The sequence below is a fragment of the Emydura macquarii genome, unplaced genomic scaffold, assembly GCF_026122565.2.
Source record: "Emydura macquarii macquarii isolate MOO-44397 ecotype Brisbane River unplaced genomic scaffold, CSIRO-AGI_Emac_v2 contig_3530, whole genome shotgun sequence".
In the NCBI taxonomy this organism is placed as follows: Eukaryota; Metazoa; Chordata; order Testudines; family Chelidae; genus Emydura; species Emydura macquarii.
The window spans coordinates 4,997,170-5,012,557 of record NW_027133667.1 but is presented as its reverse complement, the minus strand read 5'-3'; the positions used below and the strand labels follow the sequence as shown (position 1 = coordinate 5,012,557).

The window sequence follows — 15,388 nt, the reverse complement described above, 5'->3', positions numbered from 1 at the left end:
ACCCCCCACCATCAAAAGCAATCCCATTGTACAATGGGACTCCTAAATTTGTCCAGCTCTCTTCCTCAGAACTAATTACATTATTTGCTCCTATTGGGAGGCTGTTCCAGAACCTGATGGTTAGAAACCTCTCTCTAATTTCCACCTTGAATTTGTCCGTGACCAGTTTATACCCATTTGTTCTTGTGCCAACATTGTCCTTTAGCTTAAAAAACTCTTCACCCTCCTTGGTATTAATCCCCCTAATGTATTTATGGAGACCAATCATATCCCCTCTCAGCCTTCTTTTTGCAAAATTAATCAAGCCAATCTGTTCTAGTCTCTTCTCATAAGGCAGGATTTACAGTCTCCTAGGGCTTGTCTACAGTTACCTCGAAGATTCGGCGGCAGTCGACCAGAGTTACGCAAACTACACAAAAAACTTGCACAACTCCCGTCGACTTCTGTGCTTCTGTTCTGCACTCCATCTTCAATACACTGCATCTTCAATACACTTAATCGACGTATTAAGACACGGTTCCCATCGACGCAGCGCAATGCCACTTGAGGATGTGGTCTTAATATGTCGATTTCTAGATCGACTGAGTGGTCTTCACTTACCGCTCAGTTGATCCAGATAAGTCGATCTGACAGCGGCGAATTTGCTACCATCAGTGTAGATATAGTCCAAGTAGCTCTTCTCTCCACCTGTTCTAGTTTAATTAATCTTTCTTGAATACGGGTGACTGGAATTGTACATAGCATTCTACATGTGTTCTTATCAATGCTCTGTACAATGGCATTAATACTTCTCTATCTCTACTGGAAATGCCTCGCTTAATACATCCTAGGATCACATTTGTCTTTTTCACAGCCACACCACACTGGTGGTTCATAGTCATCCTGTGATCAATCCACATGCCCAAGTCTCTCTCCTCCTCTGTCACTTCCAACTGATGAGCCACTGGCTTGTAGTAGAAATTCTTAGTATTAGACTAACTGCATGACCTTGCACTTTGTACTATAGAATTTTATCTCATTCCTGTCACTCCAGTCTTCAGGGACATCCAGATCTTCAAGTAAAATACTTCAATCCTCCTCCATATTGATGAAGCCTCCCAACTTCATATCAGCAAATTTCATTTGCACATTCCTACTTTTTGTGTGAAGGTCACTAATAAAAATATTGAATAAGATTGGTCCCAAGACCAAACCTTCAAAAACTCCGCTAGTAGCCTCTTTGCAGTCTGATAATTCACCTTTTAGCACAATCCCTTGCCTTTTCCCCTTTCGTCAATTCCTTAGTCACCTTACAATGCTTGTACTCAACTCCATCTTGCCTAATTTGACTAATAATTTCCTATGTGTTACCATGTCAAATGCTTTACTGAAGTCCAAATATATTAAATCTACTAAACTTCCCTTAGCTAAAATCAGTTAATTTCTTAAAGGAGGAAATCAGGTTACTACAGCATGATCTACCTTTGGTAAATCCACCTTGCATTATATTCCCTTTACTATTTACCTCTAAAAATTTAATTATTCTTTTTGTCACAGTTTGCTCTAAAACCTTGCATTGAGATCGCCAAACAGGTCTGTAATTGTCCAGATTGCTTTTTTTCCCCCTTTCTTAAATATAGGTATGACGATAGCTATTCTCCAGCCATATGGCACTACCCCTGGATAGAGAGATTTATTAAAATTCCTTGTTACTGGACTAGCAATCTCATGTGCCAGTTCTTCCAGTATTCTGAGATGGAATTATCTGGTCCCCGGATTTGAGATTTAAGTTTTTTTCCCCTCAGATATGGTAATTTCCATTTCTATATACTCATTTCCATCAGCCACACTGCATTCATGCACATGTTCCATATCATTGAAAACTAATGCAAATATTTATTTATTTTGGGCCATATCTAGATTATCTTTAATCTCCTTCCCATCCCACTGCCTAGCACTTCCTTACTCTCATGCTTGCTTACTTTCATGCTTACTTACTCTCATTTTACCTTTTATTATTAAATTTCCGTGACAAAAGCTAATTCAGATTGACTTTTATGAATTCTCACTTTATTCCTACATTTTCTAACCTCCACGATGTAGCTTTCTTTGCTTATCAACCCCTTTTTTCTATTCCATATAAGCTCTCTGCTTATGCTTAAAAACCTTTTTGAGGTGGTTATTCATCCAGGTGGGTTTGAAGTCTTTCCATACAAGTTTTTTCCCCTTTCTCGGGATGCAAATTTCAGATAGTTAAAGAAGTCAGCAGGACTGAAGAGCCACAAGCAGTCATCCTTGATCCATTCCAGTGGGAATCTAGCAGTGTCATTCATCCCAACATGCAGCACAATCAGGGGATTTTTCCTTGCTCTCATCAGGATCCTCTTCAACCTCACATCCACATCTCATATCTTTGATTGTGGCAGACAGCACTCTCTTCTGTTCTTTGGATCTGAGCTGATGAGTATGGAGTCCCCAATCACATAGACTTCTCTCTTGCTGGTGTTGGTATGAATCTGTTTTATGTTCTCTCTAGCAGTCCCTTGTACTGCATCTCCATCATCTCTTCCTCTTTTCTGTAGGGACTGGCTTTCCTTTTTTTCTTCCTCGCACCCCCATCTTCTTTCCGTTTCTCCTCCTTATTTCTCAGTGCAGCAAACTTGTCATTCAACTCAATTTCACCACCACTAGCTGGTCTTTTCCTCTGCCTTGTCCTCATGGTCATATTCTTCCATGGATCATCCTCCTCTTCTGGCAGTCCTCCTTCTAGATCCTTTTGTTCCTCAGGCGTCCATAGATCTTGAGTTGTCTGTACCACTTCCTCTCTCCTCACCTGCATTATATTTTCAAATCCCCATCTAAATTCTATCATCTCCAGCTGCATTTCTAATCCTTGAATTTTCTCTTCCATGAGCTCTATCAGGTGACATTTCATGCATAAGTAGCTTCCATCAGATACCCTCTCAAGGATGATGTACATCGGTAGCTTCTGCATTCCACCATCTTCTTTCTGTCCTCTCCTCCTCGGATCATTTTCTAGTGCTGCCTCAATCGGGTTCATTGTCTTCTCTTCCTAGATCCTATTCCTAGAAAAAAAGAAAAACTCTCCACCCAAACTCCCACTTACAAACTCACACTGCTGTTAGCTGCTGACTGTTCACTGCTCAGTATTGTTATATTTTTATTGTTAAGGATATTTAAAATACCTTTACTTTTTCAGTATGTGACAAACCACCCCAGGAGTTTCTCTAAGGCTTTGCATTTTGGCTATGAAGAGAGATTTGCTAACTGTTAATAACTTTGTTTAAAACCACCATCTGTTAATTTAAAACCAACATCTGGTCATTAATTACCCTGTTTGTAAAGTTACCAAAAATCATCTTGTAAAACTGTTGCTATTATTAAAGTACATGTGTTTTAAAATCACTGTTTAAAGTAACATCAGTAAATGTCCTAAAACAAAAAAATTCATTGTTAAATGAATTTACTTTTGCAATAGTAAAAAAACATTTTAAATTACAATAAAAAATCTGAGTCTTTCAGTTACAAGTTTTAGTTAAATGTTAAAAAATTAGTATGTAAATAAACAAGTAAATAATGTGTGTGCATAAAACAAGGAAGTAACAAAAAAGGCACCAGCCTCAAAAGTTTAAAAAAAGTAAAAACAACAACTTTTACAACCCAGCTGGCCGAAAAATGCCCACCCTAATAACCCTGGGGTCCACCTCAAAAGACAAAAACAACATCAACTGTAATAAATAACAATGGTCATGCTTGCAAAATATGGGTGATTAATAATCACACCAAAATGCAAATGCAGCATAACAAAGTAAAACCCATAGAGTGGCATAAAAGCTTACCCCTATTAAAAAAAACAAAAAACAAAAAAGATGAGGACTTAGGGTTTGGTTCTACAATCATCCTCCAGGAGCATCGATGCGCACCGGCAGACCCCTGCTCCCTCCCTCGTGCCTTAGCCACCTGGCCAGTGGACTAACACGAGCATCTGAGACTGGTAACTATACTTCATCTTTATAGAACTTTGTGTGTGTGTATGAGAGAAAGAGAGTTTGTAAGCAATTGCTTTTTGAAATCTTTTGTATTCACAATAAACGTGGCATACTGCCTTGTCCCCCCACCCCTGAATAAGATCCTGCTGTTTATTTTTGTAAGCATAAGAACTGGCTTTTAAATTTAGCCAAACTAAGTCCCATTCATAAGGGATATCAGCAAGTTCTGAATCAAACTGAAGTTACTGAAAATATTCCTCTTGTTAAAACACATTAATCTTTCAATGCTATTAGCCTTCTTTTAATGCTGTTCATCTGGAGTCTTGAGTCTTTGTTTCACCGTTGAATCTTGATACGATGGAAAAAGGCACCTAAATTCTAATTATTTTAGTTAAAATTCACCCCAGGGCAGATGACCAAGCAGAAGGTCTGTCTATTACCGACATCCCACAAAATGGGATTTAAGAGATGTGCAGACCTTGGATTGCCACTGCATGGGGTGAATTTCATACTCTCTACACTAGTAGAAACCAACTAACATTCAACACGATGGCCTTCATCTGAGGGTGCACTTTCTATTATTACCTGTGACACCACAAACTAATGGAGAAATAGGGAATTATCATCAGTTTTGCTAAAACAGGCCAAGAAAAATTGATCAATACAATTTTGTCTAATTTTACTTTCTGCTGCGTTAACTGGAATGTACTAAAACTTATTGAAAAAAGAACTCCAAAAAATTTGTATTTTTGCAAAACTCATCCAAATTTGGGGAAATTAAAAGCTCTTTCCAAAGGGCTGTCACTGCAAATCTTTGATGTATTACCCACTTCATTCCAAGAAATAAGTATCAAACACGTGGAGTAAAATTCTGACCCCATTCAAATGAATGACAAAATTCCCATGGACTTCAGTGGCACGAGGATTTCATTAATCCTACTGGAAAACAATTAATCCTGTAATGGATTTTGAGTTAATTTATAATCAGGAGTATATGTATTACCAGATGAAGAAGGATTGATAGAGAACTGAATTATATGATCAACATATTATGGGATTTTGGAGGTTTGGGGAGGTTTCATTAGAGGCCATACTAAGCAGGAATGGATATCAAAATAAATTTACCAGGGCAAGAAAAGATTTACAAAATGTTTCCAATTGCAACTCAAAGTGCTAAATTCCTGAAGTTTGGGGGCAGCGAGAATCTAGGGAACCCTGTTAAAAATATTAATGTTGGTTGTTGACCTTGTATTCCTTTTAACAATGGTAGCTGCCATAAACTGAGTTATGCTGTTTTACTTGTGGAATTCTATGACTGGCAAGTATGTTATGGGATAGGAAAAAGGACATTTCTATCTGTCATTTTCACTGTACAACATTTTCCCTATAACTAGAGCAAATTAACAATATGCTTTAAAAATTCAATTGAAAAAATCATACTTTCAAAGTTGTTTCTGTTTCACATGGTTCAAAATAGACCTGTTTAAATTTTTCAAAAATTTTGATTAAAAAAATTCATATAAAAACATTTTTGAAACATTAGTGAAAACTTTCATTCACTGTAAACCAATTTTGATAATTATTCAGCTAACAATTTCAGCTAAAACTGGTAACACTGTAATTAAAAACATTGCAAAAAATTTCATGAAAACAAAAATAATCTTAAAAGTCAACAATTTTTGAAGTTTTTCTTAAAAATGGCCTTTTTTCTATGAAAAAAACCTTCCCATTTGAAAAATTCCAACCAGCTCTACCTATGATATTACGAAAGCATTTTGATATATTTGACATACCAGAAATTAAGTTCATGGGGTTTTGGAGATAATGCTCAGTTATGGATTTAAAATTTGTACTGTACATTCAATATTCCAGCAGGTGGTGTCCTCTTACCTTTTCTAACTGTTCCATGCACGCATTGTGGACCACAATCTTGCAGGCAGCACACTTCCGTCGGAGAGCCGATTTCTACAACATGTAAGAACAATGTGGGTGAGAGTGTATGGAATGAGGGGAAATCATTTACAGGAAAAACACATTTATCAGAAGCCAGACAGCTTCCTCTTTCCTTCATCTTATCCAACAGGTCTTCTGGACTGTCTTCAAACCTGATTGATCTATATGGTGAAAAATGGCTTGAAGTGAATAGTTGAGAATAAAGGTATAAGCAGGGTAACAAGGGGAGCATAGGACATATGGCATGGTCATGTGGACTGGTAACAAGAACTAAAGGCATTTTTAAAATCGTAAAGAAAGTTATGCTGAAATTTTGACCATAACACTTTCTTAACAGGAACAGTCTGAAATGGAAAATAGTACAGCTAGTGAAGAGACAAGGAGACATACACACTTTACAGAGATTTCAGTAATGACTCAAGACAAATTGGAAAAAAAAGTTCTTCCTCTACTGTTTACATGAAGCACTGAATTTGATGGGGCATCTCTGTGACCAATGCCTTGCAGAAAAAAACTGTGTAATTTATAGTAGAGAAATTATAATTGTCCTACAGAATTTTGTTACCCAACCTATAAAATATTATAGCAGGAACATAAATTCTCTATTAAATTCTTTAGCGTGGTTTTACAATTCTATACAAAAGATATCATCGTCTATTAATTTCTATAGGCTTTTCTATAGAATCTCACTGGTCAAATTCCTATTAAAGATAGCAATGGATGTCCATTAAGGACAGAAAGCCTTTATCAAAAACTTAAGTCTTTCTTTTTCTTGCACATACTTAATCATTCTAATGAACCACTCACAAGTCATTTTTACAGAAACATTTATGATTGAAAGCAAGAAAGATTATCAACACAATAAATTAAGGCTGATTTGCTTGAAACTTTGCAGTCGATTGTATCAGTAATTAATGTTTTCTTTATAATTTTCAATATGTTATTTGTTCGATTTAGAAAGCTACAGCCCTCCTCCAACCAACACAACACTAGTAAATTGACAGTATTGTCAACCCATGATTTTTATTTTTACTTTTTTTTTTTTTTTTTTTTTTTGGTAAGTCTCTCAATTTGTGCTGCTTTTCTCAAAGCCCCAGCTGATGGAATCATGATATTGCATAAGAATATCAGTATTTGTTTTTATAAAAAGTAAGTTTCCAGTCCTCATGATTGCAGAGAATAGCTTGAAAACATGGAACAAAGTGTACCCTAAAAACTTAAAGACCCGGGGGAAAAAGAACCAAACGTTTTATTACTTTTTTTTTTTAATGTCATGATTTGTAAACCAATTTCATGGACTCATTATTTTTGAATAATTGGGGCATGCAATATTGATTCCAAGCATTAGTAAGGAAAGAATGCATAAGTAAAGTAAGAATGAGTCTTTTCCATCTCATGTACTACTTATCATAAAGTGTCCGTTCCATATTTCAAAGGGTGAGATTTCATATCCTGTTTAGGCCTTACATTTATGAAAATGTCTATACATTTTTTCCATAAATGTAATTATAGATTAATATTGTCATATCACTTTTTCATTAAAAAAAGATATCTGATCTAAAAATATTTTATATGTAAAAAGCCAAGTAACAAATAGACCAGTGCAGGCATAGAAAGATGTGGTATCTCTAAAAAGATTCAAATTAGAAAAGCATTAGCCATTTAATTGATCAAGATAAGCAAAACACAATTAGAGTTAACTAGATTCTCCCCATCTACAGATCATACACCCACACCTGAAAGCAGCACAAATGCTACTTTATATTACACTATTAGATACCCTCTAACCAACAAAACCTTAAAATAGAAATAATTTCAGTCAAGTCAAGAAAAGGTCAGGCAATTAAAAATTGCCAGTTCTCACACATGAATCCACATGTCTGGGCCTCTTGACTGGAAAAGCCTGCAATCAGATAATATGCCCACCAGCATTTCCAAAATGGTCCTGTTTCATCACTGTTCCTGCAATTTTATGCCAGGGTAACTGCACTGATTTCAGTGGAGGTGTCCCTTTATCGAACTGTAACAACACAGTGGTGAATTAGGCCCAGTATATTTTAAGGGTCTATACTACTTTCTCTGGACAAAATTCTGTGGGGTTTGTAACTCATTTCTTATTCAGGCAAACGTCTACTGACATCACTGAGAACTTATCTGAATAAGGACTCACTAAACACACCTCAGATTACATACTAGAGTACAAACAGAACAATTTTTGTGAGGTTATTAATTTTTGTAAATCAAGCATTTGACCAATAGTTTTGTTTGTTTCTATCATTCACCCTGCTATAAGCAAGGCACCATCTGTCACACTAGGAAATGCAAGTTCCCAAGCTTCTAAAGTAGTCTCTTCAATCAATACTGGGTTCATTGCCCTACAAACAGATAAGAAAATCTGAAACTAGTACACTCACTGCGAATTTGACTTGGCAACTGTCCTCCCCCAGGTAACAAAGGTCCCCAGAGACATTAGTTTCCAGCCACAGGTGCTCTCCGTTCACTGCATTCTCCTGAGAAGAGATGATTGTTAAACTGGTTGATGGAGTCAGAGAGGTGAGTACAGTATGTGAAAAAATTTGAACCCTGGCTTAAATCTCAAAGGACAATAATTAACTCCTCATCACTTGTGATCTAAACCACAAGTTTGGTGGTCTCATCCTAGAACCTGCCAGATACTTTTCCACAGCACAAAACCATCACACTGTGCATCATTATTGGCCCTCCCTCTCACAATAAACCTGTAGAAGAATGATTGGGGTGCCGCTGGTCAGGACCGAGGTTTCGACAGAGCTGTTTGGAGGAACTTTGCCTAGCACCTGCCCACACTATGCCTAGTTTAAGCAGCGCTAACAGTTCCTCACTTTCATCAGTATGAAATTTATCACCATATTTAAAATAAAAATTAAGCAAAAGACAATGTTACTGAGTTTTCAATTGATATGTTTTGCAGACTAGAGAACCAGGCCAGGAAGTGCAAAATACCACAACCAATGTAACTGCCGGAGGGAATTAGACAGGTAGAAATGATTTGTTCAGAGCTCCGGAGGAAATAGCACCACTCTAGTGAAAAATGCCATTGGAATGTTAATGGCCAGAAATAAGGGCCTTGGGTTTACATCTGAAGGATGCCACCTCCCACTGGTTAATGCTCTCAAAATCAAGCTGCTGTATTGGTGGTCTAGCAGTGATTCAGGTGGGAAGTGACTCATACAAATGTAGGTCTGGAAGGGACCTTAAAAGGTCAGCTAATCCAGCCCCCTCTGCCAAGGCAGGACTGAATAAACCTAAACCATCCCTGATGGTTCTTTGTCTAACCTGTTCTTAAAAGCTTCCAGTGACGGGGATTCCATAACCGCCTTTGGAAGTCTATTCCAATATTTAACTATCCTTATAGTTAGAAAGCTCTTCCTAACGTCTAACCTAAATCTCCTTTGCTGCATATTAAGCTGATTACTTTTTGTCCTACCCTCAACTGAGAGCAATTGATCACCATTCTGTTTATAACAGGCAAGAACATATTTGAAGACTTATCTAGTGCCCCCTCGGTTTTCTGATCTCAAGACCAAACATACCCAGTTTTCAGACAAGACGACGGAGGAAGGACCTGATAACTGTATTCATATCTGTCAAAGACTGTTATAAAGAGGATGGCGCTCAATTATTTTCCGTGAATGAATCACCCAGAACACTTACTGAAGCAACTGGACTTTCCTTAGACGCCCACATGTACTTATCAAGCCCAGCCCTCCTTACTTTATGAAATCTGACAAAATCTCAGCTTGAGGAGATCTGGCTACAGAAATATTCTAGTTTCTATCCTAATGTGATACTGGTTTAATAGGAAAAATAAAATGTTGTATTTGCAATATTTGAACAAAGTGAATAAGCAAGAATCTTGCTCTGCCAGAATTAGAGCATAATGGAAAATGTTTCATAGTCTCTGACATTTGATTCACACACTGCAGAAGTCACAAATGATGTTGCTTTCCAACCAGATGGTGTCCGACAGCAGGATGCTTAGAAATAGCCATTTTGGTCAAAATCTGTTATTTTAAATAGCACTGACAGTTTTCAACATGAGGAGACAAAAGTTATTTCTCTTCACCCAGAAGATAATTCAGGTAAGGCTTTTTAACAGGGAAATGTAGCAGGCGCAGTTTCTTTGAGTTCTGCAATACAACTGCATCCGCAATAATTAGATCAATATTAACTAGCATTTAAAAACTGCAAGTAGATAATTGGTATCTCTAAGAATCATTGTCCCAATTTACAGTAAGTCATCAGGTCACAATCCAGAAAGGACTGTGGGGGAAAGGAAAAATAAGCTATTTTTATAGCGACAGATCCGCATGTCCCTATTTAGCTGCATAAACCTGAAATAAGAAGCCTAAGAGTAACAAAAAAAAAATCCTCCCAATTATATCAGACTTGATACTCTCCCTAATAGAGGACTGAACTAGGATTCAGGTTCTATTCCTGACTGCCGCTGACCTGCTGTTTGACCTTGGGCAAGTCACTTCCGCTCCCACCTTTCGTCCGTCATGTCCATGTAAATTGTAAGCTCTTTGAGGCTTGAATTATGTGTTTGTACAGCGCCTAACACAACAGGGCCCCAACTTTAGTCAAGGCATCTAAGAGCTATAATACAAATAATAATAAACAACAATGATGGCTTTTCAGGACTTGAGCTCACTTGGGAACAAATCCTGCTTTCCTTACTCATATGAGCACAATGTCACTGAATCCACCCATTTTTCCTTCAAGTTCATCCCCACAATAAAGCAGTAGTCTACATGAAAGTGGTAGCCAGAACTGTCAAACAATTTTTATAGTACATCAGGTAAAACAAAGTCATTTGAAAGCCCGGTTACTTCATTCTAGTGAAGATGATTGTTCTTCCCTATCATACAATGCCTGAAATTCTAATTTCCTGCCCAGTTTATGGGGAGCTAAATTGAACAGTGAGACAAAGAAGCAGATGAGGCCTCCACTGTCCAAAACAGTGACCCCACTCAAACACAAGACAGAATTCAAGTAGGACACCTTCCTTGCTAAACTAACCAGTGATTGGTAACATCTAATGGCCCATATTGTTAGGGCGTAGATTATAAAGGAAGATGGTTGGGGACAATCAATTTGGGAAGCTAAGCAAGAAAGCACACAGATCCTGAGTCCTGATTTTTAATCAGGAATCAAAATTCCCTAAAAAGAAACAGAACAGGTTAAAAGTACCTCCATTCACATCATGTTTCTCCAAGACTTTCCCTTCAAAGTTTCTAAAGATAAAGTGGCCTATTTTCATAACCCAGTTTAGACCAAAATAGATTTTTTTTCTCTGTTCTCCCTGAATAGGTCAGACATTCATAGGACCTGATTTTCTATCAGAAGTATAAATAAAACAAATTTGTACTCTGCTGCCCTTTCTGGCCTGTGTGTTATTCAAGTCAGACTAGATTATCATAGTGGCATCTTCTGGTCTTAACCCCTATGGGCCTGATTCTCTGTGACCCTGCACCTAGTCATTTACATCAGTACAAAAATGGGCATACAATTTTACCATTCCCATCTAGTGGCATTTATACCCATTTTGCACTCACTTTCCTCTGGCGTAAATGATTCCAGGATAGAGCTGGTTGAAACGTGGAATTCCCATTCTGAGGAAAATTCTGACATTTCAATATTTCCTCAAGTCACAAATCAGAATGAAAAAAAAAATTCATTGTGGAAATATCATATCACTTTATCAAAAGGCTTTGGCTCAAAAAGGTTGAAGCACTTTGACTTCATAGTTTCTACTTTTATATTTTACTATAATTTAGAATGAGACTCTTATACAGTAATGTTAAAGTTAAAACTATAGTTGCTTTGACCTTATTGAAGCAAAATTTTCTGATAATTTTTTGTCAGAAATTTTGATGAATTTCGTACATTCCCACAAAATGTTTCAATTTAAACTAATCAGTATTTCTTGGTGGAAAAATGTTCCATCAGAAAATTTTCAACCAGCCTTACTCCACAGGGTACATAACAACAGAAAGTCAGCCCCATACATGTTAAGACTGGAAGGTGCCACTATGGCCCTCTCATCTGAAATGCTGCATGGAATATAAAGGGTGACTGAGTCCAAATTATTATATTTATATTTCTGATGTACAGATAGTTTTCTGCTGAAGACTGAGTTGGGTGGAGTCTTAATTAATACTTTGCCCGGTTAAGTTGTTTTGCACTTGCTGGTGGAATTGTTCATGTGCAGAGGTTTACTTTGAATCAGGAAGACAATGGGATAAGGCAAGCATAAAGCCAACCTAGAATTTGGGAAAAGCCAGAAACTCCTCCTGTTCAATATTTTGCAGTATGAAAGAAAACATCACAATACAAAAATATTAGGAGATAGTCCCTTTACCACTATCATGAATGTAACTTGTATCTGCTATGATTGCACTTGTAAATTGAAACAGATCTGCTCCTTGAAAGAGAGGCAGCTGCCGGGTGTTCAGATCCAGGCTGCTATAGAGGTGAGACACACACACTGTGCTCTCTCAGATGGAGACTTTCCATTTGTTTGTTCTTGATTTGTTATTGATTTCATATAAATCAAAGTTCTTTTGGGTATATGATTGCTCTTTGTGTATGGAAAAACACTAACTCTGCCCCAATTTGAAGAGAAATTAATATCCACAGAGTAGAATTTAGGGGCAATTGTAATTACTTGTGTTTGACTACAACTAGCTGTAGATATTGCTCAGCTTGTTAACTTGGTTTCTCCTTAAGAAGTGCCCCAGTATAGTTCAAAGCCAAATCAGGTTTTACTGAAGCCCTTTGGCCACCTCATATGTGACAGCGCCGCAAGCTGCAGTCAGAGTGCTTTGAAACGCAATGCAAACTAACCTGGATAATTTAATTTAGAGGGGCAAGCAGCCATGGATATTGAGCCAGTCAGATCACCCAGTTGGCTGAACATTCTAATTTCAAATGAGATATATCCTGACTTGTAACAGTTAGAAAGGACCTTTCTATAATTCCTATCATGGAGTGAGCTTTTCAAAATTACAGATGAACGGATTTGTAAATAAACCATTTAAAGGAGGAAAAGCTTTCAAATATGGTAGGCTAAGATATGAATCCACTTACCACATCCACCTATATGGACAGCAATCAATAAACATACAGTTATGATCACTGCATAATATTTGTTGTTCTAAATTATATTAAATTTATTTTTAAAGTTACATTAGGGGTTTTTTATTTTTTTCCCTCCTGGTGCCACTACTGGGTGGAGTTAAGGTTATCTGGGAGCCTTTACTGTGTATTTCCGTACTTTACCATATTTGGATTTATTTCAAGTTTAACTTTAATTCTGAATTTTCTGAGTTTGTAATGCTTGTTTTAGGGACAATTACAACTCTGTACTATTACCACCTTTAAGTTACTGATAAACTGGAATTAAGGTTAACACAATTTTTATTTGGGAATTTCTTTGTTTAAATATTAAAATTCTCATACATGAATACTAAACAAGAAACATTGCCATGTGATATTTCTAACAGGGGCGTACCCAGGAATAAAAATTTGATAAATTCTGGAGGGACATGCTCTGTGCCCCCCAGCCCCTTGTGGCCCTGGAGCCAGAGGAGCTAGCTCTGCCCACCCCTACAACTTCAGGCCTGGAGAAGCTCACTCCTCCTTCCTCCACAGCACTGGGGCCAGAGGACTTCACTCGCCTCCCTCTCCCCTCCCCCACCCTGCAGCCACAAGGCTGGAGAAGTTCTGTACCCCGCTTTGCGCACGCCCCTGATTTCTATACATTATCAACCTTATACCACCCTCTCCTTTAAATTTTAACTTTCAGGGTTAGATTCATTGGTGTGTTCTGGCTGCTTCACTCTTCTCTGGAACAAAGTAGCCACTGCCTATGATCCAATTTTCCCCTCTTTTCTATCTCCCACATCATCTGCATGCACGCATGCACCCCTCTTCCAGTATACCTTTCCTTTCCAATCCCCCCTACACATACACATCAGTCTACCTTCTGACTCCTGCAGTTGAGTACACTTAGTGCAATGGGTAGGGTTTTTAAATACATTTTCAGGACAGTCATTTTTTGCTACTATTCTTAACTGACCATTTATGTCAGCAGAAGCTGCATAATAATGTTTTTCTAGAGAGAGAAACTAATCCAAGCAGCCCTCACCTAAGTTGGTGCCTCCCTGTGCTATCAGGTGCAATTATCTTAGATGAGGGCAACTTTGCTTCACTCCTATTGTGAGCAAAGGAAGGCAATAACCATTTTGAAAGAGAGCACTTTTGTTAAGGGTAGCTGTAGTTTGAACGCCACTGAGAACAATGGAAGGTAAAAACCAGTTTGAAAGGGTCCAGGCCTTCATAGAATTCTCTGGGAACAACATTATTTGTCATATAATCATAGACATGCAGGACTGGAATGGACCTCAAAAGGTCATCAAATCCAGCGCCCCTGTGCTGAGGCAGGACCCAGTAAATCTTGATCATCCCTGACAGGTATTTTGCCAACCTATTCTTATACACCTCCACTAACGGGGATTCTGCAACCTCCCTTAGAAACTTATTCCAGGCATAAATACCTTTACAGTCAAAGATTTTTCTAATATCTAACCTAAATCTCCCTTGTTGCAGATTAGACCAATTACTTTTTGTCCTCCTTTCAGTGGACATGGAGAACAATTGATCACTGTGTTCTTTGTAACAGCATTTAACATATTTGAAGACTTATCAGGTTCCTTGCTCAGTCTTCATTTCTCAAGACAAAACATGCCCCATTTTTTTAACCTTTCCTCATAGGTCAGATTTTCTAAACCCTTTATCATTTTTGTTGTTCTCCTCTGGACTCTCTTAGATTAATCCAGATCTTTCCTGAAGTGTGCCTCCCAGAATTGGACACACTACTCCAGCGGAGGCCTCACCAGTGCCAAGTAGAGTAGGACAATTACCTTTTGTGTCTTACATACACACTCCTGTTAATACACCCCAGAATGATATTAGCCTTTTTGACAACTGCATCATATTGTTGACTCATACTCAGTTTGTTATCCAATATAACCGTAGATCCCTTTCAGTAGTACTCCCATCTAGCTAGTTATTCCCCATTTTGTATTCATGCATTTGATTTTTTCCTTCCTAAGTGTAGTACTTTACACTTGTCTTGATTGAATTTCATCTTGTTGATTTCAGAACAATTCTCCAATTTGTCCAGGTCATTTTGAATTCTAATGCTGGTTTCCAAAGTGCTTGCAATCCCTCCCAGCTTGGTGCCATCCACAAATGTTATAAGCACACTCTTCACTCTGTTATCCAAATCATTAATGAAAATATTGACTGGACCCAGGACTGATACCTGTGGGATCCCTTTAGATACACACTCCCGGTTTGACAGCAACCAGTTGATAACTAATGAGTATGGTCTTTCAACC

The 15,388-nt window shown here is 37.7% G+C and overlaps 1 protein-coding gene across 1 annotated transcript in view; it reads right to left on the bottom strand.

The window, feature by feature from the left end:
- DGKI (diacylglycerol kinase iota) overlaps positions 1-15,388 on the bottom strand; it is a 280,275-nt gene that overhangs the window by 167,082 nt on the left and 97,805 nt on the right. Inside the window, 2 exon segments of the mRNA XM_067536328.1 lie at positions 5,880-5,954; positions 8,357-8,452. Coding sequence (XP_067392429.1) covers positions 5,880-5,954; positions 8,357-8,452 — 171 coding nt within the window.